Source organism: Phascolarctos cinereus, unplaced genomic scaffold, assembly GCF_003287225.1.
Source record: "Phascolarctos cinereus isolate Bilbo 61053 unplaced genomic scaffold, phaCin_HiC Scaffold_2;HRSCAF=192, whole genome shotgun sequence".
NCBI lineage: Eukaryota > Metazoa > Chordata > Mammalia > Diprotodontia > Phascolarctidae > Phascolarctos > Phascolarctos cinereus.
In genome coordinates, this window is record NW_027555625.1 from 219,635,548 (window position 1) to 219,660,632 (window position 25,085).

The 25,085-nt window shown below is 36.4% G+C and overlaps 1 protein-coding gene across 1 annotated transcript in view; it reads right to left on the minus strand.

Annotated features, from left to right (window-relative positions):
• The window catches only part of BABAM2 (BRISC and BRCA1 A complex member 2), a 588,974-nt gene that overhangs the window by 262,035 nt on the left and 301,854 nt on the right, over positions 1–25,085 (minus strand). Inside the window, exon 7 of the mRNA XM_020983778.2 lies at positions 11,403–11,512. Within this exon, the coding sequence (XP_020839437.1) occupies positions 11,403–11,512 (110 nt within the window). The remainder of the gene's footprint in view (positions 1–11,402; positions 11,513–25,085) is intronic.

Genomic DNA, 25,085 nt, shown 5'->3' on the forward strand with positions numbered 1-25,085 from the left:
GTCCCCAAAGGTAACACACAGTGCCTTCTCCACTGAAGCCAAACACACATCTTCTCCTGACAGCTGGTTGTCTTAGCGTACTCAAGACTGTATATTTATCATAAAAGAAAACCCTCCAGGAGAACAATATTTATTATAAGATTATCTCAGTGACTCAATAAGCCCAAGGAAAGCTAAATTAAACCATGTTTACTATGATGTTCTATTACTGAAATCCTGACACAAAATAGCCCCAATAGATCCTGGCTACCTTTTTTCTGGGACAATTCACTAATGGAATAAAATAGCCTGAGGCTGCTTTGTTGTTTGTTTGGTTTTTTTTAATATATATTTCTGGATTTTGGCCACTACAATCTTTTGAGAACCTGTGCCATTGATTTTACTGTGACTTTCCTGATTTTAATATCATCAAGCATTGGCAATAATCCTAAAGGGAAGATGTTTTTTACTTAGGGATCTTTGCCTCACTGGATTTTTATATGTGTTACCTTTTTAATTATCTTTAAGGTTACAGGTCATATTGGAAGTGGTCAACAGTCATTCTCAGCATAATGACACTGAGATAAAAGTAGTAAAAAGGCTCTAGGGTAGGCACAATATGAATAAAGGCAAGGTGTGGGAGTAAATACTTATGCACCATGTCCAGGATTTGGCTGATAAACCATTCTAAAGATATATAGTTCCATTACTAACACACTTTGCAAGATGTGGCAAAGGAAACAAGTTGACACTTAGTCCCTTATTTTAAAAGAAAAAAAAAGAAAAAGATATTTTGGGTGCCAGCATGGTGCAGTAGAAGGGCTGTTGAAGTTGAAGGACATAGTTCTTACTCCCAGTTCTGGTATTTACTACATTTATGAGCTTGAATATAACTTACTTAACTTCTCCGAGCCTTGGTTTCCCCATCTGTAAGACAAGGGGTTGGGACAAGATGATCTCTAAGTTCTCATTCCAACTCTAAATTCTATGAGTCAACGATATTTTCATTCAGCTCTAATTGGGCAATGAGATCATAGAAACAAAGATCCAGAGCAGCAAGGGACCTCAGAAGCTCTCTAGTCCAGAGGTGGGGAACCTGTGGTCTCGAGGTCATATGTGATCCTGTAGGTCCTCAAGTGTGTGACCCTTTGACTGAATCCAAACTTCACAGAACAAATCCCTTAATAAAAGGATTTGTTCTGTAAAGTTGGATTCAGTCAAAAGGCCTCATACGAGGATCTTGAGGCCACAGGTTCTCTACCCATAATTCCAGTCCAATCCTTTCATCTTACAGATATATGAATAAATTGATGCTGACTTGCCTAATATATAAGCATCACAATCAAGATGAAACTCTAGAATTAAATGTTAGAATTTCAAGGAACCTTAAAAACATCTAGTCCATCCTCCTTGTCTTACATCTGTAAGCAGATGTAAGCAAGCAGAAATTGAGAGAAATTCAGTGGTTTGACCAAGGGCATATGTGAATTAGTATAGCACCAGTACTCAAAGCCAGGTCTTTTGACTCCCAAAATAATGCTCTTTTCATTATACAATACTGACAACTTTTTGGGCAATGACAGGGTAAGCAGATCCAGATGCTTTAAACATTTTAAGTTTGACAATTCAAAACTAGTTCTTCTCTACTAGGGATACAGGACTTTGAATGAAAGGAAACCTTTGATCCGCAAGCTCCACAGATAAGCTTCCAAAGAGGACATATCTCAGAAATTTATGTATCCTCTGGTTTCATCCCTTTTTCATAAAATTTTTGCTTAAAAATTAGCTTAACCCAAAGGAAAAAGCCTACCTTGTGGCTAAAGAGTAAACTTAGAATATGGCCAGTAATTGCAAAAATGCGAGCAGTTGGGATCTGGAGAAAAGTGTATATGGCTCATGTAAACCCATTTTTACTGGTTGAGAAGTAATTTAAAACACAGTGAGTCATAGTACCATCATCTTTTAATGTATGGAGTAGACCACTATTTACTAAGAGAGTAAAATGGTTTTCCATAAAGTTTTCATGTTTCTACTGCTGCAGAAGTAAGTATAGAACTGGCATCTAGATATTCTACTGTTTCTTCTATCATTATAACCTTTTTTTCTCTATCATTTGTTATTTCCTTGGATCCTTGCCTTTTCTCTTGTTTCTTTCCAATAGGTTTCATAAATCAGCAAAATATAAAACAAATTTCTTCTGAATCTCAGCTGATTTCCAATCTCCATTTTTTTCTTTTCTTCTTATTTTATCTCCTTTACAACTAGCCTTTTGTTTTTGTTTTTTTGTCGGGCAATCGGTGTTAAGTGACTTGCCCAGGGTCACACAGCTAGTAAGTGTCAAGTGTTTGTTCTGAGGCTGGATTTGAAGTCAGGTCCTCCTGAATCCAGGGCTGGTGCTCTATCCACTGCACCACCTACCTGCCCCTTACAACTAGCCTTTTAAATTATGTGGGAAAATACATCTTTTTAACCTTAACTGGCTATCATACTGGTTACTTTCCATGGTTAAAATCATCTGTATGTATATGGGGGCACACAAGATATTAAGGAAGACAGGCAAAAGCAAATAGGATTAATAGGCTGGCTATATCAGAAATGTGTATTACTGGCATAAACAGTGCTGGTTAATGATCACTTTCATGGGCTGGTAAATATTTAATACTTATTTCCAAAGCTGGTTTTATAACTTAACAACAAAAAAGTTCTAAAAACAAATACTGGCCTGGTGAAAGATGCCACCTGGACTGCCTCAGGGCTGAAGTCTTTTTATCCCTGGGATGAGAACAGTATAGGATGGAATCACAGAGCTGGTTTTCTTCAGGCCACTCCCTGTCAAGGCAGCTCAATCAAGAACTGGAAGCCTACACTTCTGTAGGGAGAGGTCTGGATAGTCTCTGGTGCCCATTTAACCTTTGGATTCACTGTTGGAATTGCCCACAGTCTGAGAAGAAGGGAAGGGCAGAGAATGCTTAGTGCCAGTTCCAGTGATGTAACTATAATTTAAAGCTTTTCTGCCAAGTGGAAAATTCAACTAGGGTAGAATCAAATTGCTTTCCTCCCTCCCAATATTCAAGCTAAGTCTCTAAAGAAAAAAAAAAGTTCTGTTTTGCAGAACTCACCAATGATAATATTTTTCTTTTAAAATCAAATAATTCCCTCATTCTTTAATAGAACTAATTGATTTTGGTTCTTGGGGAAACATATATAATGCCTGAAATATGCATTTCATAAATGTTTCTTGTGCATTTAGAACATGAGATCCTTCTTAAATAGGGCTTTCTTTGTTAAACTATAAACCCTCATTTGCATCTAAAACATGTAATGGGCTGTAGTCATGTGTTAGCTGCCACAGACACAGAAAGAACCATTCCACTGTCCTGGGCAAAAAGAGTAGGCCTCAGAAATGTGATCATATTTCAAAGTCTCATAGAATCACAATACACATGAGAGCTTCCTGCCCACATTTTTTACCAGATGTTCCATTTAAAGGGATTGACCCTTTTGAGGGGAATTTAGTCTCCATGTCAGTAGAAATCTTTTAGGGACAGTAGATTTTTCTCCTTTTATATATGGGAAAGCAGGGAACTAGAAGGACTTTCTCTCCCCTTCCGGGCTGGCATACATGATATCGATATGAGACTACTGAAGTGGAGAAGTAAGATTAAGGCAGAGAGGTAAAGACATCAGAAGTGGAATTAGTCTCAAAGAAGAGAGTATAAGGTTATGGAGGATGGCAGGTGAGGGGCAGGGACATTTAAAGGGTATAAAAGCTTTCATTATAACTGGTGTTTTGTTTTGTTTTTTCAAAGATCCACAAAGACAACCTTATCTGATCATCATGGGTATGACTGCTTAGATAGAGACAACAATTTAAGTTTAAAAAAAAAAGTCTAGATGGAATAAAATTACCATGAGGAGGAGGAATAGTAGTAGTAGTAGTAGTAATAGTTGTGGTAGTGGTGGTGGTGGTGGTAGTAGTAGTAGTAGTAGTAGTAGTAGTAGTAGTAGTAGTAGTAAGTAGTAGTAGTAGTAGCAGCAGCAGTAGCAGTAGTAGCAGTAGTAACATGGAAATAGAACAGGTTCCATAGTGCTTGAATGCTTACAAAGCATTTTAATCACAACCACCAAATGACACAAGTCAGACAAGTACTAATTCCATCTAGGGCAATTTAAAACTGCTACTTTCAATTGGAAGGACTGTATTCTGTTTTGCTGAGAAAAAAAAATTCTTATTAAAGGCCTTGTACTTAATTTAAACTAAGCCAATTCTCAATGCTCTCTTGTCTATAAAGCCATGAAAAACCTGTGGGATTTAAATATTTAAATTTTAAATATTTTCTTTAAATAAGATTTTAAATATTAAATATTTCAAAAAATAAGGAAGGTGATAGTTCTGCTATGTTTTATGTCCAATTTTTATTTTATGGTCTGATTATATCTGGATAATATGTTAGGTTTGGAGTATAACATTTCAACAAGACAGAGTTTGTCCAAAGGAGCACAACCAGAATAATGAAGAGGCTCAAAACTCTAACATACCAAGACTGTTTGAAAAAAATAAGACTATATGAAGCAACAAGGTGTAAGGAGAAAAGGACCTGGAGTCTGAATATCTGGGTTCAAATCCTGACTCTGCCGCTATCTCTGTGACCATGGGCAAGCCACTTCATTTCTCTACACCTCAGTGTTTATCTATATAGCAAAAATAATTATATAAACAGTGGGATGATGGTAAATGCTTAAAAACCAACTTCACTTTAAATTTAATCAGCATTATTAACTGCATTATTAACATTTCCACTATCACTGTCTTAAATCTAGACAATCAACAAAACAATGAATCAAGTCTTGATTTCAGTATCTGCCAATTTCCAAGGTTTAAATGCTCACACTGGAAATTTAACAAGCTGGCCCAATCTAGTTCTAACACACCCCTGAATACCTACCACATATTGCTACTGTAAAGCACAGTGGCTGGCATATAGCAGGCTCTTTGTAAATGTCTGTTGACTTGACTCTAACAAAATCAGACAGAATTTAAGAGCTGGAAGAGACCTCAGTGACCATCTATATCAGTGGTATTAAATTCAAACAGAAACAGATGCCTGTGGGCCATATATTGACTTGAAAAACACAAATTAACATTCTCTATGTTGTATTGTATTTTTATTTATTTTGTTAAACATTTCCCAATTACATTTTAATCTGGTTCCCCATACTTAGCCAGCAACTGGGAATTTGACACCTCTGATCTAGGCCAATTCCTACTGAAGAAATAACCTCTTTCTATAACATGAAGTGTTCACAAAGTCTTGACCAACTGCCACAGGTGGGCAGCTATGTGGAAGAACTCCAGAAATTGCAGAGCCCCACAGAAACTGGTCTTAGTTTTAGCACAGCCCCTGAAATCATCATCCAGGTGAGTGACCCTTATAAAGAGGGGACCCACTAACCATTCCTACTGCCAAACACTAAGTGCCAATGAATTTCTACCAACTGAACAGGCACTCTGGCCTAGCTGAAGCAGCAAGGTTTCCTGAAGGACAGACACGAGGAAGTATGCTCTAGATTTAAACAATCACTACCTTAACCCTACCCTATCACTCCCACCCCTCACCACTTTCAAATGGTGATAGAGGCAAATAAGAACTCTGAACCCAAAAGGCCCAGAAATATCAAATAGGCCACTAACCTTCAAGCCCAATCCTCTAGCCATGGGCTAGGGAGCAACTCTTGCATAGATGCCAGCGAGCAATTGCCTCCGCAGGTGCTACAGCCCCTAACTCCTCAGCAGCCATAGCTTTGACCACTCAGCAAATAAAGTCCTCACACTGTCAAATGATCCAACACAAGAAAATCATTAGTTTTAATCAATGGAAATGACAAAAAAGAAGATGCCAATGCTTGTCGCTCTATCCAACAGATAAGTCTTTCCATTTCAATTGCAACTAAAATCTCCCATATAAGTTGTCTCCACAAATTAGAATATAACTTTCTTGAGAATAAATACTATCTTGATTTTCTATTTGGATCCCCAAAACTTGTAAAAGTGCTTTGTACCTAGTAGGCCCTTTTCATATAGTTATTCATTCATTCAGCCTTTATTTAAAGATTTCTAGTGAGAGTTAATCAAGTGCCTACTGGGCAGCTGCTTCTATTTTCTGATAAGTCTAATTACTAGGAAAATTTCCTTACTTAAGTTTAAACTCTTATCATTGCAACTTTGAACCGTGGCTATTAGTTCTACTCTCTGAAGCTAAGCAGGACAATTGTCATCTCTCTTTCTCCATGTGGCAATCCTTCAAATACTTAAAGAAAGCCATCAAGCCACCATACAAGGTGATCTTAACCTGGGTTACGAAAGACATGTACAATCTATGGATAGATTTTGTGAGGGTCTATGAACTTGGAAAGGAAAAATTACATCTTTATTTTCATTAACATTTACTGAAAATTAGAATCTTCTTCAATTATTTAAGATAATTATCGTGAGATGTAAATAAGCTTCACCAGACTGTTAAATAAAAGTTAAGAACATTTGCTCTAGTAAATCTTCTCTTTTTCAGGCTAAATATCCGCAGTCTCATGGATGGATTTTTATACAAAATGAACTCTGGCCTTCAACAATTTGGTTGTCCTTCTATGGATGTTCTAAAGCTAACTACTGGAAGCATGGCTACACTAGTAGACCCAAGAACTCAACACAGACTGATATCAAAACCCACCTTGATATTCCAGTTACCCCTCCATCTTTCCAGAAAGATAACCAAAAGGTAAAATATGTAACTGGGCAAATTTCTGAAGAAAATGAAGTTAAAAAACTCATGGCATTTTCTAAATGGGACAGCAAAAGAACGTGTGTGTACGTGTGTGTGTGTGTGTGTGTGTGTGTGTGTGTGTGTGTGTGCACGCGCACCTCTTTGCAACATATGGAACTTTTACAAAAATTGACCATATACTAAGGTATAGACATATTACATACAAATGTAAGAGGGACACATAATCAATATATTCTTTACAGACCACAATGCAATAAAGAGAAATTGGTTCAGAGACCACAAACAAAAAATACAGACCCAAATGAAGACTTAACAATGAAATCCTAAATAATGAGTGGATCAAAGAACATCATAGAAACAATGAAAACTACGTAAAATAAAATGAGGAAAGAACATACCAAATTTCTAATATGCAGCTAAAGCAGTTCTCAAGTGTAAAATCATAGCCTTATTTTAAAAATCATATTATATAATTACACAATTACATAAAAAACTGAAAAATAGATTAATGAATTGAATATACATTTTAAAAAATTAGAAAATCAACAAATAAATCTAAAATTAGCACAAAAGAGGAAATATTAAAAATCAGAGGAGAAATAGATCAATTGGAAATGAAAAAGCCATAAGAATGATCAAAAAAGTTATAATCTGGGGCAGCTAGGTGGCACAGTGTATAGAGCTCTGGCCCTGGAGTCAGGAGGACCTGAGTTCAAATCTGGCCTCAGACACTTGACACTTACTAGTGGGGTGACCCTGGGCAAGTCACTTAACCCCAATTGCCTCACCAAAAATCAAATCAATTAATTAATTAAAATCTAAGTTTTTGAAAAGACCAATTAACAAATCATTAGCTATTCTGACTAAAAAAGAGCAGAAAAATTAATGAAAAAGCAAATAAGCAAGGCGAAATCACAGCAAAAGCAGAATAAAAATAACCAGGCCATATTACATACAGTTATATGTGAACAAAACTGCAAACACAAAACAGAGGAATTTATACAAATATAAATATCTTAGATATCAAACTCTTACCAGAGAAATTTGATACAAAGATCTTTTCCCATTTGACCACTTCTATTTTTATCCTAGATGCATCAATGTTGTCTGTACAATTTTTCAGTTTCAAATAATTAATCTGTTTTCTCTTTTATAATTACCTCTACATCTTGTTTAAGAATTATCTCTTACCCATAGCTGTGAGAACTATATGATGTTTCTAATTTTCTTAAAGTGTGATTTTTAATATTAAAGTTATACATCTATTTAGAATATATTGTGGAATGTGGCTTAAGATGATCTAATCCTAATTTGATCTAAGTCTAATTTCTCTGTCAGATGGCTTTCCAATTTTCCCAGCAGTTCTCCACCCCCCCCCCCAATTTGAGAGTTTTCCTCTGGGTAACTTATGTTTTTCCATTTTATCAAATGTTGGTTTTTTGAGTCTAGATTTCTGAATCTGCCTTTTCTAGTTAGTTTAATTGATCTATCTCTCTATTCTTTAACCCAAAATAGATAGTTTAGATGACTGCTGCTGAGGCTGACAAGCAATGAAAAGAATTATAAATAAAAGATTTCTCCAGCTGTGCTAGGGAAAAGAAAAGGATCAGGTATGGAATCGTATCAGGGTAGATATGACGACAGAGAGCTGGTAGAACTACTAAATTCTGTTCCTACTTCTTTCTCCTGTTAAGGTGAACAATCTTTTGAAAACAATCAATAAACAAACATTTACTAAGGATCTATTATGTATCACGCATTATGCCAAGCAGTATTGATACAAATATAATAAATGACATAATTCCTACTTGCAAGTAGCTTACATTTGAAAAGAGGAAGAGAACAAAGTTCAAATTGCCAGACCTAGAAGAGTGACATGCTGAAGTCAAAAATTACTGCTAAATGTGATTATCTGCAATATAAAACACCAATGAAGGATTACAAAAAAATGGGAGAGGAGACATTGTGCTCAAAAGTATGTTAATGTCCAATTTCCAAAAAAAGGGAATACTCAATCTGTAAACTACAGGTTAGGCAGCTTGACTTCAATTCCAGGTAAGATTCAAGAAAGTATTATTAAAGGGTTACCTTATGAAAGTTAAAAAAGGGAAGCAGTGATAACCAAAACTGATCATAGCTTCATCAAAAACAAGCCATTCCAGACAAATCTCATTTCTTTTTTGAACAGTGTTAATAACCTGATAGAACAATGAAATATGGTAGCACTTGTTTGTCTAGATTTCAGCAAAATATCTGATAAAGTTTCTCATGTTATTCTTATGATTAAGATGCTGAGACACAGGTAAGGCAGTAGTATATTTAGGTATATCTATAAATTTTTGAATTGCTAAACCAAAGAATAACCATTAATGTGTGAAAGTAAAAGAAAGTATCAAGTGGAATGTTTCAAGAATCTGTCCTTGGTCTTGTACTATTAACATTTTTATCAATGACTTAAAGGCACAGATAGTTATCAAATATGCAGATGGCATAAGGAAGGGGAAAAAGACTGTGTTGGATGATGTAATCATGGTCCAAAAAGATCTTGAAATGCTAGAACACTGAGTTTAATCTAATAAGATGAAATTAAACAAAGATAAATATAAAATCTCACAACGGGCTTCAAAAAATTTACTTCACAAATACAAGCTGGAGGAAGCATTGTGAGATTATAGTTTGGCTGAAAAGATCAGGGCATTTTTGTGAACTATAATCTCAACATGAATTAACAGAGGAATACAGAAACAAAAACACTTATGCAATCTTAGGCTGCATTACCCCTAGTCATAGTTTTGCTGTATTTACTCTGCTCTCATCAGAAAAAAAATGGAGAGAATTGCAAATTAAAATAACTCTGAGGTACCACCTCATTCCTACCAGACTGGCTAATATGACAAAAGAAGAAAATTATAAATATTAGAGGGGATATGGGAAAACTGGGACACTAATACACTGTTGTTGGAGTTGTGAAGAGATCGAACCATTCCAGAGAGGAATTTGGAACTATGCCCAAAGGGCTAGAATACCCACTGATCCAGCAATACCACTGCTAGGTCTATATCCCAAAGAGATAAAAAAAAGGGGGGGACCTATTAGTACAAAAATATTTAGAGCAGCTCTTTTTGTGGTGGCTAAGAATTGGAAATTGAGGGGATACACATCAACTAAGAAATGGCTGAATAAACTGTGGTATATGATTGTGATGGAATATATAAGCTATAGGAAGTGGCAAGCAGGAAAGACTTACATGAACTGATTCAAAATGAAGTAAGCAGAACCAGAAGAATGTTGTACCTAGTAACAGCAATACTGCACAACGAAGAATGGTGAATGACTTAGCGATTCTCAGCAATACTATGATCCAAGATAATCCTAAACGATTCATCATGAAGCACGTCATCCATCTTCAGAGAAAGAATTGATATTGTCTGAATATAAACTGAAATATGCTATTTTTCACTTTCTTTCATTTTTTTTTGTCTTCTTGGACAAAATGAGTAATATGGAAATGTTTTACATAATTGCACATGTATAACCTATATCTGACTGCTTACTGTATCAGGGAGGCAAGAAAAGGTGGTAGGAAGAGAGGGACAGAATCTGGAAATCAAAACTCAAAAAAAAAGTTAAAAAAGTGTTTTTACATGTAATAAAATACATTAAAAAAAAGAACAAAGTTGCCTTATACAAAAGAAAGGAAAAGAAAAGAAAAGAAAAGAAAAGAAAAGAAAAGAAAAGAAAAGAAAAGAAAAGAAAAGAAAAATAGAAAAGAAATGGAGTACTGTGTTTAATTCTGAGTGCTATATATATTGGGAAAATCACTGATAAGAAGGAGAGTATCAAGCAACCAAATCATAAGGAGTATGAGGGCAAGTAAAGGGCAGCTAGGTGGTGCAATGGATAGAGTGTCAGGTGTGGAGTCAGGAAGACTCATCTTCCTGAGTTCAAATCTGACCTCAGACACTTACTGGCTATGTGACCCTGGGCAAGTCACTTAACCCTGTTTGCCTCAGTTTCCTCATCTGGAAAATGAACTCAAGGAAGAAATGGCAAACCACTCTAGTATCTTTGCCAAGAAAATCCCAAATGGAGTGACAAAGAGTCAAATATGACTGAAGAATGATTGGAACAACACCACCACACAAGTCATGGATGCTATTGGGAAAAAAGAGGGCCTACAGTGGAGGCAAATGGTTATAGAGGCAAACAGGGTTAAGTGACCTGCCCAGGGTCCAGAGCTACTGTTGGATGCCGGATTTGAACTCAGGAAGAAGAATCTTCTTGACTCCACGCCCAGTACTCAATCCACTGTGCCACCGAGCTGCCCAGCATAATGTTGAGACTATTATAATTTTTGCATTCTACCAATCCTTTTCCATAAAGGCACTATGCCTGTCTCCAATTATTCAACTAAAGGCACTAATCTTGATCTACAAAATTTACCAAACTATCACTGCAACTTTGAACTTGATTTCTCTCTACTCCAAACTCCCAACACACTTCCTTTTCAAGCAAAAACACATCAATTATAGAGAAAGCATAATTTAATGGTTCATTTAAAGCAATACAAGTAAGAAATACTTCAATAATGCTATCTTCAGAATAACAATAAGAAGGCATTAAGTCAAATGCACTGGTACTTACTGTTCGATGCGTGGTGACAGGTATAATTTTGGAAACACTTGAGTAGCTTCTGTGTCCTCAAAACTGACCGAAAGGAGAGCCACATCTTCTCCAGGATCTTCATTTGCATCCTTAAATAAATAGAAATGGGGTAGCCTTTGGTAGTTGCTCCTATAAAATTCAACTACTGATACTTTACTCCATCATACTTTCTGAAATAAGGCCACTTGATATGATCATCTTCCTTTCCATCTTCTAAATAATGCAACTATCCTTTCATCCTTCTCCACAGTGACACAGGAGATGCCTCCTTCCTTTTCTAAAATTAAACCTTTCATCATCAATTCAATAAGCATTTATTCATGCTCTATATCCTTCCCTTTCCTGTATCACGAGAAACTTTGGGTTTGCATACTCAATTCTTTCCTTTCTAACATATTTTATGCAACAAACATTTATGAAGCTGCTACTCTGTGCCACACACTGGAGATACAAACATGAAAAATGAGGCAATCCCTGCTTGTGCTCAAAGATATTTGGATCTACTGGAGAGAACAAGTTAAGAGTTAAGCAGAATTCCAGGCATTTTCACTAGCTGTTCTTCATGCCTGAAATACTCTCAGTCCTTATCTCTGCCTCCTGGCTTCCCTGACTTCCTTCAAATCCCTGCTAAAATTCTATCATTTATAGGAAGCTGTGCCTGACCATCTTAATTCTATGGTCTTCCCTCTGTTGGTTATTTCCAATTTATCAGGGACTTAACTTGTTTTTACAAAGTTGTTTGCTTGTTGCTTCCTCCATTAGACAGGGAGCTCCTTGCAGGTAGAGATTGCTTTTTGCCTTTCTTGGTATCCCCAAGAGCTTAGCACAATGCCTGGCACAGAACAGGTACTAAATAAATATTTACTGACTAACTACAATACAAAGTAGCTTTGGACTGGAATGTAAAGGATATTACGGAGAATAATGTGAATGAAGGCAGTAAAAAAAACTAAGGTTGTGAAATGAACCTTGATTATAGAAATCCTCAAGGGGCAGGTTAAGGAGTGTGTATTTTATTCTACAAGAAATAGGGGATTCTCCCCCTCCCCTGCTTTGGCTTCTCTACTGTCTCCTTTGCCTCTCCAACAATTTCTGCATTTAAAAAAATCTACTTTAACACTTTGCTACTTCTAACAAAATTAAATTTCTCAAGTAAGTGGTCACTGGTAACCAATTCTAATCGCTCATCACCAATTTCTCCGATAACCTTGTAATCTTAGCTTTTCTCCCTGTCCAGTATTCAAAGTAGTCCTTCTAAGGTCTCCAAAGGTAGTGGCCAAATCCAGTGATTTTTATCAGCATTTAACTGTGTTGCATTTAACTCTACAGTGGCTACAGAATGATTTGGTGGGTCAGGAGTCAAGTGATTGTGTTCAAGTGCTTGCTCCGCTACTTATTTGTTGTTTAACTGTGGAGAAGTCAATTAACTTTCATGGACCTCAGTTTCCTCACCTATTAAATTGGGAAGGAGGTAGAAGATTGACTAGATTATCTCTAAAATTCTTTTTAATTAAAACCGCCCTCTCCTTTCTAAAACTCAACTTTACTGAGTTCTATGATACTATATTTTCTTAAATTTACCTTGTTTTTCCTTTTACTAACTTATCCATTAATTTGTCAATATGCATTTCTTTTATCTTTGATTGACAGTGACATTCCTTCACAATACTTCTCAGATTGAATCTTTCCTCTTAATCTACATGGATACAAATGTTCTTTTCAATATTTTAAATTATCTAAATAATTGGAAAAACATCAGTTGCTCATGGGTAGGCCAAGATAATATAATAAAAATGACAACTCTACCTAAGCTAATTTACTTACTCGGTGCCATACCAATCAAACTGCCAAAAACTGATTTTATAGAGCTAGAAAAAATAATAACAAGATTCATTTGGAATAACAAAAGGTCCAGAATATCAAGAGAACTAATGAAAAGAAATGCAGGGGAAGGTTCCAGTGTTCCAGCTCTTAAGTTGCATTATAAAGCAGCAATCATCAAAACTACTTGGTACTGGCTAAGACATAGAGTGGTGGATCAGTGAAATAGGTTAGGTATGGAAGACACAATAGTCAATGACTATAGTAACCTACTATTTGATAAGCCCAAAGACCTCAGCTTCTTGGGTAAGAACTCACTATTTGACAAAAACTGCTGGGAAAACTGGAAAAGAATATGCCAGAAACAAGGCAGAGACCAAAATCTCACACCATATAACAAAATAAAGTCAAAATCGGTTCATGACTTATATATAAAGGCTGATACTATAACCAAACTGGAAGAGCAAGGAATAGTTTACCTATCAGATTTATAAAGAACAGAAGAATTCATGACCAAACAGGAGATAGAGAATATTATGAAATGGATAATTTTGATTACATTAAATTGAAAAGTTTTTGCACAAAGCCAATGAAACTAAGATTAGAAGGAAAGTAGAAAATTGGGAAAGAATTTTTAAACCAGTGTCTCTGATAAGGGCCTCATTTCTAAAATATATAGAGAATTAAGTCAAGTTTATAAGAATACAAGTCATTCCCCAATTAATATATGGTCAAAGGACATGAACAGGCAGTTCTCAGATGAAGAAATTAAAACCATCTACAGTCATATGGAAAAATGCTCTAAATCACTATTGATTAGAGAAATGCAAATCAAAACAATTCTGAGGTACCACATCACACCTATCAGATTGGCCAACATGACAAAACAGGAAAATGATAAATGTTGGAAAAGATGTGGGAAAATTGGAACACTAATGCACTGTTGGTAGAGTTATGAAATGATCCAACCATTTTGGAGAACAATTTGGAACTATGTCCAAAGGGTTACAAAAATGTGCATACCCTTTGACCCAGCAATAGCACTTCCAGGGCTGTATCCCACAGAGATCATACAAGTGGGAAAAGGCCCCACATGTACAAAACTATTTATAGCAGCTCTTTTTGTGGTAGCCAAGAATTAGAAATTGAGGGAATGCCCATCAATCTCCAAAAATTGGGGAATGGCTGAACAAGTTGTGGTATATGAATGTAATGAAATACTATTGTTTCATGAGAAATGATGAGCAGGCAGACTTAAGAAAAACCTGGAAACACTTGTATGGACTGATGCTGAGTAAAGTGAGCAGAACCAGGAGAAAGTTATACATAGCAACAGCCATGATGTGCAGTGACTAACATTGATAGACTTAGCCCTTCCCAGCAATGCAAGGATCTAAGACATCTCCAAAGGGCTCGTGATGGAAAATGCCATCCACATCCAAAGAAAGAACTATGGAGTTTGAATGCAGATCGAAGCATGCTATTTGCTCTTTTTTTCTTCTGTTTTGTTTTGTTTCCTCTTTCTGATGATTCCTCCTATTGGTTCTAATTCTTCCTTAAAACATCACTAATGTGAAATTATGTTTAATAGGAATATATATGTATAGCCTATATCAGATTGTGAGTTGTTATGGGGAGGGAGGGAGAAAGGGGGAAAAAAATTTAAAACTCGAAAGCTTATGTGATTGTTGATAAATCAAAATAAATTAATAAAAATATGTTTTTAATTTATAAGCAGAAAACCACACAAAACGAGACTGAGTATAGAGACTTTTCTGTTGTAATTAAATAAAATAAACCTACCACTATGATATTGCTAAAATAAAGGACTGATAAAATTCCGTCTCAAGAACCATCGGGGCTCCCTACTGTCTATAGAATAAAATACAAACTCCTCAGTTTGGTATTTAAAGTCCTTTTCCTTTTCTGACATGTATACTACTATGGAAGGAAAGGGAAGAGAATAAACATTTATATAGGGCCACCACGTGCCAGTCATTGTGCTGTCTTTCTTTTTTTTCTAACCAAATATTCTTTCATTTGATCCTTACATTTTGCAGTGTTAGCCTAATAGCCACCTACAGTGATAGCATAATAACTAGCAGATGAAGGAAGTGGAATGGGCATAATTTACCTAGACTTTAGCAAAGCTTTTAAAGAAGTACCCCATACTAATTTTTGGAGAAGATAGCAATATGTGAACTATAGAATTGTCTGATTATATGGATTCAGAACCAGCTGAATAGATACACTCAACAAGCAGTTATTAACAGCTCAATGTTATACTGGAAGGAGGTCTCTGGTGGAATATCAAAGAAACCTGTTTGGTTATCTCCTGTTAAACTTTTTTTTTCCCAAACGACTGAGATAAAGGTCTAGATATTATGCTCATCAGATTGGCAGATGACACAAACCTGTGAGGGATAACTAACACACTAAATGATAGAAAGAAAAAAAGATCTTGACAGGCTATAGCACTGGGCTGAATTTAACAGGATTAAATTCAACAGAGATAAATGTAAAGTCTTTCATTTGGATACAAAAAGTAAAATTTATCAGTACAAGACTGGGGGAACAGTTGAGACAGTAGATGCTTTGAAAGAGATTTAAGTGTATTAGTGACCCATAAATTCAATATTGGTCGGAAGTGTGATTTGGTAGCCAAAAAATATCTAACATGATTTTAGGTTGCATTAAGGGGCACAGCTTCCAAGAACAGAGACATGATGGTCTCCTTTACTCTTCCCTGGTCAGACTTAAACAGGAGGACTTCTTTTCATTACAATTTAAAAGGAACACTGATAAGGATGAAGTATATGCACACGAAGATAGGATGAAGGGTCTTGAATCCATATCATATAAGGATCAGTTGATAAAACTGGGAATATTTATTTGGCCTGGAGAAGAAAATACTCAAAGAAGATATAATAACTGTGTTTAAGTATTTAAAGTTAAGTCATATTAAGGAGAGGTTAAAATTCTTCTATTTGGCTCCAGAGGCCAAACCAGGAGTAATGATCAAAACTGAAAGAGGTCAATTTAAACTAGATATGAGAAAAAACTTCCTAACATATCATCTAAAAGTAGAATGGATGATCTTGAGAGGTTCCTTCTCATTAGAGGTCTTTAAGCAGTTGCTAGATAATTTCTCATTAATTATGTTATAGTAGTATTCTTTCCATATATGGACTGGATTAGATGGCTACTTTGGTCATTTTCAACAATGTAATTCTATGGTCCAGCCATACCGCCCATCTTGATGTTTCTGACATATGATACATTCTATCTCCCACCTCCATGTCTTTTCATTGGCTACTCCCCCATCATTGCAATGCACTCATTTCTCACCTTTACCACTTAGAATGACTACTCAAAGTCCTTCAAAGCTCAACTCAAGGGCCATCTACTATATGAGACTGTTCTTATTTCAATACCACCACCACCACCAATTACATGATGTCGTCCCCCATACAATGTTAAGTTCCTTGAGGTCACAGATGTTTTCTTTTTTGTCTTTGTATCCTTAATGCCTAGCACATTGCCTGGCACATAAAAGGGCTTAATAAATATCTTTCTTTTAGTTACTCCTCATTCAAGCTAAACTGGACTGCTTGCTCTTTTTCTTTCAGAACATTCAATCACCTGACTGTGCCCTTGAACAGGCTTGTCTCCCATGACTGGAATATTTTCCCTCACCTCCAGCTCACAGAACACCTAGTTTCCTTTAGGATACTAGACACTCCACACCAAACCCCTCAATGGCAAAAGTCCTAAAGTTATTCTAGAGTTACGATCTATATCTCTCCAATAGGTCCAAGGAAAGATTTTTTTTGGGGGGGAAGGGGGAGGCTATGAATTTGGATGGGGAAGAAAACATAGTTATATTTTCACTTAAAGTTCAGCTGAAATTTGGCATTTTCTTCTACTATTTAAAAGCATTACTCTGAGATGGAATCCATAGGCTTTACTAAACTGCCAAAGGGGTCAACGATACAGAAAAGGTCATCTTCTACTTTAAGGCTTCCAATGTTCATATGCTACATTATATTACATTAAGCTTCCCTAATCCCTCCCATTGTTAGTGTTCTCTTTCCTAATGCCAAGATACTTTGTATTTTATATATATTTTTGTGGGTGTGTGTGTGTGTGTGTGTGTGTGTGTATTTGTATTTACTTATTAGTATACATGTTCTCTCCCTACACCCCTAACCCTCTTGAGGGCAAAGACTATTTTAGTTTTGTTTTATTATTTCCAGCATTTGGCACAATGGCTAGCCTAAAGGAGGCATTTAACAAATACATTTTGTTGAATATATCTGACAGCTCTTTTACACATAGTAATTAGTCCAAATAGTAAGCAATTCGCATAAATGACTGCAATGTGTTACTTTTCCATGGCTATACCAAGTTTGTACTGTTTTTTTCCCCTTTAGTTACCATTCCTGTACCTAAAACACCATCAGTAGCGAAAGTTTTCACCAGAGTATTTACAACGTTTTATCCTTCCATATCCCAACCTTCCCTTTCTATCACTTTAAAAGAAAAAGTCTTAGATCTGGCTCTCCATCTAAGTGTACTTCTTGTGCCTCTGAGGAGTTAAGATTCTCTGTGTTCTTTCTTTCTCATGGCCCATTCTCACCTGAAATTTCATTAAGCATCACATTTAGCTAATCACTGGAAACCAAACCTGGAAAAGGAAAGGATTCTTTTCAGAATATTAAAAGCCTCTAGGCAGTAAAAATGATGGGTATAAGGCTGTTGATAAACAAGCCAGTAATATATATATATATATTTTTAAAAAGATGTGGTAGGGCGGAGCCAAGATGGCAGAGTGAAAGCAGTGACTTGCTTGAGCTCTCCTCCAAACCCCTGCAAATACTCATTAAAAATGGCTCTAAACAAATTCTGAAGCAGAAGAACCCACAAAAAGACAGAGTGAAACAAATTTCCAGCCCAAGACAACCTGGATGATTGATCAGAAAGGTGTATCACACCAGGCTGGGAGTGCAGCACAGAGCAGCATAGGCACGCAAGCCGCCGCAAACCTGCAGCAGGCCTCAGAGGACTGAATCTCAGGCAGCTGTGGAGATTTCCAGACTCCTCGATCCACCAATGCCAAAGACAACTTAGAAGGTCAATGGGTGCTAAGAAAGGAAGGCGGGGTTTTCATCTCCATTCCCCAAGAGCGTGGTGCTGGGTGGGGCAGCTGCTTCCTGAGCTTCCAGCCCACAGACTGAGGGGGAATCCAGTGGCTGATGAGAGAGGGATTGCAGAGATCTCTTTGCCAGTGCTGAGGCGGTAATCTCTCGCTTTGTCCGTGTTTGGATCTGGGCCACAGTTCTGGGCGGAGGTGCTGGTGTGAGGAGGAGCACTGGCATGGAGGAGCTTGTAGTGATTGTGGAGAGCAGCCCCTCCTCACAGTTACAGGACAGAAAGGAGTACTTGTACACTCGCAGGCCAGGAAAGGAGTAAACACCTCGCCCCTTATCTTACCACCTTGGAAGAACTGAAAATTTACAGGGCCCTACAAGTATCTCTGAAAACAGCTATACAAACCCCTGAAGCTTGGGACAGTACATTCTCCACATTGGAAGCAGACTCTTACCTTAACAAAGAGTTTAAAACTCAAGTAATTGGCTGGGATCATGAGCAAGCAGCGCAAAAAGAGTCAGACTATATTATCTTACTTTGGTGAAAAAGAAGATCAAAATATACAACCAGAAGAAGACAACACAGTCAAAGCTCCTACATCCAAAGCCTCCAAGAAAAATATGAATCAGTCTCAGGCCTTGGAAGAGCTCAAAAGGGATTTTGAGAAGCAAGTAAGGGAAGTAGAGGAAAAACTGGGAAGAGAAATGAGAGTGATGCAAGAAAATCATGAAAAACAAGTCAACAGCTTGCTAAATAAAGGAGACCCAAAAAAATACTGAAGAAAATAACACCTTAAAAATAGCCTAACCCAAATGGCAAAAGAGGTCCAAAAAGCCAATGAGGAGAAAAATGCCCTAAAAAGAACAATTGGCCAAATGGAAAAGGAAGTCCAAAAGATTAATGAAGAAAATACTTCCTTAAAAATTAGAATAGAGCAATTGGAAGTAGTGACTTTATGAGAAATCAAGACACAAAAACAAATCCAAAAGAATGAAAAATTAGAAAACAATGTGAAATATCTCATTGGAAAAACAACTGACCTGGAAAATAGATCCAGGAGAGAGAATTTAAAAATTATTGGACTATCTGAAAGCCATGATCAAAAAAGAGCCTAGACATCATCTTTCAAGAAATTATCAAGGAAAACTGCCCTGATATATAGAACCAGAGGGCAAAATAGAAATTGAAAGAATCCACAGATCTCCTCCTGAAAGAGATCCCCAAAGGAAAACTCCTAGGATATTATAGCCAAATTCCAGAGTTCCCAGGTCAAGGAGAAAATATTACAAGCTGCCAGAAGGAAACAGTTCAAGTACTGTGGGAACACAATCAGGATAACACAAGATTTAGCAGCTTCTACATTAAAGGACCACAGGGCATGGAATACAATATTCTGGAGGGCAAAGGACAGAGAGAAGGGCAGATTGGGAAAGGGGGTAATCAGAAGGAAATACTTCTGAGGAGGGACAGGGTCAAAAGAAAGAATAGAATAAATGGGAGGGCAAGATAGGATTAAGGGAAATAAGAGTTAGTTTTTCACAACATGTCTACTATGGACGTGTTTTGCATAACTGCACATGTACAACCTATATTGAGTTGCTTGCCTTTTCAATGAGGGTGGGTAGGGAGGGAGGAAGACAGAAAATTTGAAACCTAAAGTTTTAAAAACATATGTTTTTAAAAAAAAGTTTTCACATGCTACTGGGAAATAAGAAATATAGGAAATGGGGTACAGAAGTCTGTCCTGCCCTACAGGAAAATAGAATGGGAAGGGGATAACAGAAGGGGAGAGAGATAGAAGAGAGGACAGGCTAGGGGAAGGGATATTCAGAATTCATGACATCTTGGGGTGGGGGGAGGGGGCAGATGGGGCGAAAATTTGGAACTCAAAACTTGTGGAAGTGAATGTTGAAAACTAAAAATAAATAAATTTATATTAAAAAAAATTAAAAATAAAAAAGATATGGCGTCCTCTGACAGAAAGGCCATTGGATTTGGTGTCAAGATACCTAGGTTTAAATCCTGATTCTGACATTTACTGGAACATCTAGACGGGTGAATAACAAGGGCAGTGTCTGTAGATCAAAGATTAAGTTGGGAGGGTCACAGGGCAGAGGGAGTATAGGGAGGAAGAGTGGTAAGATGTAAGAAGATTGGAGCAGTAGGAAGGGGCCAAGTTATGGAGGGATTTAAAAGCCAGACAGAGGATTTTATATTTGATCCTGGAGGTGATAAAGAGCCACTGGAATTTACTGAGTGGGAGAGGGGGAAAGATGACAAGGTCAGAATTTTACTTTAGGAAGATCACTTTGACAGCAAAGTGGAAGTGGGAAAGAGTGGGGAGAGGCTTGAGGCGGGAGACTAACTAGAAGGCTACTGCAATAGTGCAGGCCTGAGATAATAAGGGCCTACACCAGAGTAGTAATAGTGTCAGAGGTAAGAAGGAGGAGCATGGGACAGATGTTACAAAGGTAGAATCAAGAGAATTTAACAACTGATTGGATATAGGCAGCAGAGAGGAGTCAATGTTAACAACTGTAAGGCTGGGTGACTGGGATGATGGTGGTACCCTTAACAAAATTAAGGAAGTTAGGAAGACACCAGGGTTTAAGCAGAAAGATAAGAAATTCAGTATTAGACATAATAAGTTTAAATGTCTTGAGACATCCAGTTTGAAATGTCGAAGAGGCAGTTGGAGATAGGAGACTGGAGGTCAGGAGAGATTATTAGGGACGGATAAGTAGATCTGACAATCATTAGCACAGAGATGGATGATAGTTGCATCAATGGGAGCCAATGAGATCACCAAGGGAAACAGAATAGAGGAAGAAGAAAAGAGGGCCCAGGAGAGAGCCTTGGAGGATACCCATGGTTAGCAGATGTGACTTAAATGAAAATTCAGAAAAGGAGACTGAGAGGGAGTGGTAAGATAGGTAGGAAGAGAGCCAGGAGAGAGCAATGTCATGAAAACCTAAAGAGAAGAACATCAAGGAAAAGAGGGTGATCAACAATGTCAAAGGCTACAGAGAAGTCAAAAAGGATGAGAATTGAGAAAAGACCACTAGATTTGATGATTAAAAGATCATTGGTAACTTTAGAGAAAGGAGTTATTCAAAAGCATTATTTCTGAATTTATAAAGTAATTTAAAACTAAAGTACAAGTTTAACTTGGAAAATATTCACTTAAACTTATAAATCAATGGAACTTGAGTTTCAAAACCAAGTTAGGCAAAAATAACCTTATTTACATTTGGACTAGACAGTTTTGTCCACATTGTCATTCACCCACCTGATGAGCAAAGAGTCATTAATTAACAATCTTTGTGGTAAAATGGAGAGCCACTGGGCTTACTATCTGCCACTGTGACCTCAGACCCCCAGCCACTGCTTTAGACCTGCCAAAGTACCCTAAAGAATATGAGTTCCTGCCATCCAATCTGTGGCAGAAACCCTCTTATATGTAGTTATCTCACACAATTATAAAGTAAGCTACTTTAGAGGAGGAACTCTTTTGATTTCTATTTATATTCCGGGATAAAACAGTATTTGACACACAGTAAGCACTTAACATTTTATCATTCATTTGTTTATAATTGGCTGACAGTGATTTTCATACATTTTTTCATGAAGACTGCATTATTAGCTAACAGTTAAGGTTGTAGGCCATGAATGTAATTCAGAAAACTTGCAAATGTTCATTGCACTTTTACAGAATGAAAAATACATTTAATTTAAAACATTCTAACAAGATCTGAAGACAGTCTATATTTACTATAATATTACCACAATATACTTGTTGTTATCATATTTACTTTTTTCCCATTTATAACAAATCCTGTCTTCTCAAAATAAAGAATAGAAAAGGCATTACACAGCATTCCTAAGCAACTTAAATGACCCCAGGTTCCATATTAAGTACTCTTCATCCCAAATTCTGAAAAGAATAAACATTATTAATTCAAATGTGAAAACAGTGATTTCCAGGATATTGCTAGCTACTTTAATATGTTTTATTCTGCTTGGTTTGGTAGATAAGTTCTCATTGAGTTGGTATTGATTCTTAATGGAAGCATGAGTTTGACTTTAGTACTTTTAAATGAGTTAAGAGAACTGCAAAAAGATACATCTATAAAATATTATTTTCCAGTTTCTGGGATTCTAACTGTATGCACATTTTCTTCTTCCCATGAGGAAAATGATAAAACCTCTCGTACCATAGTTCTTAGAAGCTAACATTACATGTGATTATTGTAACCACTAACAGTAGAATTTGAGGAAGAAAAGAGGACTTTAAAAAATGTACAAGCCTGGATTTACAGAGCTATACAATCTAAATCATTTAAAATGGCAACGATAAAATTGGGCCAAAGTGAAGAAATCTGTGGAGCTGGATTTTAAAGGATTTTTTTCTTTTTGCAAAATAGTGCTAAGCAGGAACACATTTGCAGTGTTATTTATGATGAACCAATGATTAATCATCCTAATGCTTTGCTCTAACTCCAGAAAAGAGAAGTGTATATAAAACTGCCAATTTTTGTTACATACAGCCTTTTAAAATGCATATTAAATTTAACAATAATAACAAAACTGCCTAGCTTTTCTGTGTCCCTTTCTGAACTTCTTTGTATTTTCTTTCATGTATTTTAAAAATGTTTCATTGATGCGCTTTTCTTTTTGTACATCACTATAATTATCCACCAATGCCCTATGAATCCCCCATAGAAGCTTTCCTTTGTAATGTCTAGTTAAGCAAAACAAATCATCGTACCGGCTATATCTGAAATATCAAGTCTCACTCTGAGCATCGATTCAATCACATTTCTGCCAAACTGATCAGTATGTAGATCAGAGATCTAAGGTATTTTGGAGTTGTTCCTTTCTATTATTGTCATCATCCAGAACTGAACTGATAAGCCTCTCTGACTTGGCTTGGCTGGTCTTCAGCAGATCCAAAGACAAGACTTTAACCAGGTTTAAAACCCAATACCTCTACAACTTGGTAGTACCCAATTGACCTTTTGTTCTACTGTCATAGCTTTCAAAATCCCAAGTTCAAATATCAGAGTAGGAACTGATTGGAGATTCTGACCTAATGTTTTGTTTACCCAACTAGGTAAAACTTTCACCACTTCAAATGAGAAGTTGAAAAACTAACCTTAATCTTAGGAACCTGATGACCAATAAAAGCATAATTTATTACTACTCTCATAGTTAAAAAAAAAATTCCATGTGACATGCTATGTAAGCATGTAAGGAGATAGCAGATATTAGCAAAAGAGATCATTAGACTAAGAAAACAAATGTACATATAGGTATAATTTACTAGTTGTCAGAAAGCCTAGAACACTGTAAAGAATCTAGATCTAGCTTCAAATCCTGGTTCTTTTACTTACCACCTATGTGATCCTGAACAAATGATTTAAAACATATGCACCTCAGATTCCTCTTTGACACTTCTATCATATGGTTTTCCCACACTGGCCAGCTACCAAAAGTATTCTAGGTCTCTAGGGCAGTTATGTTTCTCAATGTAAACTAGCCCACTGATTGGAATTTCGGTTTATAAATAAGTCTCACAAGTTTGGTTAGCATAAATAAAGTCTACCAAGGGCCTGATAACCTCTGAGTCCAATTGCTCCTGAGTGAACTTATTAGTTAATGATTTTCTAAATTGAGTGATTGAAACTACAAAGTAAAAAACTAAGTTATTAGCAACTAAATGGTACAGTAGACAGAGCACTGGGCTTGGAATCAGGAAAACTCATCTTTATAAGTTCAAATCAGGCCTTAGACACTTACTAGTTAGCCAAGTCACTTAACCCTGTTTGACTCAGTTCCTCATCTGTAAAATGAGCTGGAGAAGGAAACGGCAAACCACTCTTTTTCTTTGCCAAGAAAACCCCAAATGGGGTCATGAAGAGTGGGACACAATTGAAATGACTTAACAACTTTCTGAAGTGCTCATTGGTCATATTCAAAAACAATAATATCCCCTGAGGAGAATGTGGACATCTAGTAATGATGGGAACACTGGAGACTCAGACTGATGTGATGACTTTTCTAAGTACTAGAGTTTTCTTCTTGGAAAGCAGCAACCATTATGTAGCTGACTGACTATTCTTAGTAATTTGGCAAGTGATTAAATCCTCAGGTGAATAGCTAAGAATACAAAGTCCTAGAGAACATTTAAGTATTTTTGTACAAACATTTTGGAAAGCTATTAGAAAATATGTAAATAAAACGCCCTTTGAACCTGAGACTTCATTAATGGGCTCATACCCCAAGGAAGTTACTGATAAAAAGAAAGTCTCCATATACATCAAAATATTTCTAGCAGAACTTTTTGTGATAGCTAAGAACTGGAAACAAAGTAAATAAATGTTCACCAACTGAGGAACAGCTAAATAAATTGTGGTATATGAATATAATGTGCTATAAGAAATATCTATGATAAATATAGAGAAACATGGAAAAATCTATGTGAACCAATGCAGAGTGAAGTTAGTAGAGCCAAGAAAATATCCGTAATGATTTACAACAATATAAATATAAAGAACCACACATAAAAACAATTAAAAATGAATGTTGCAAAATCATAAAGATCAAGCATGATACTATTGAAGAAATGTGAGAGGATGCCCCTAACCCAACCCTTTGTGGAGGTAGGAGATACACAGGTGTTACATACTG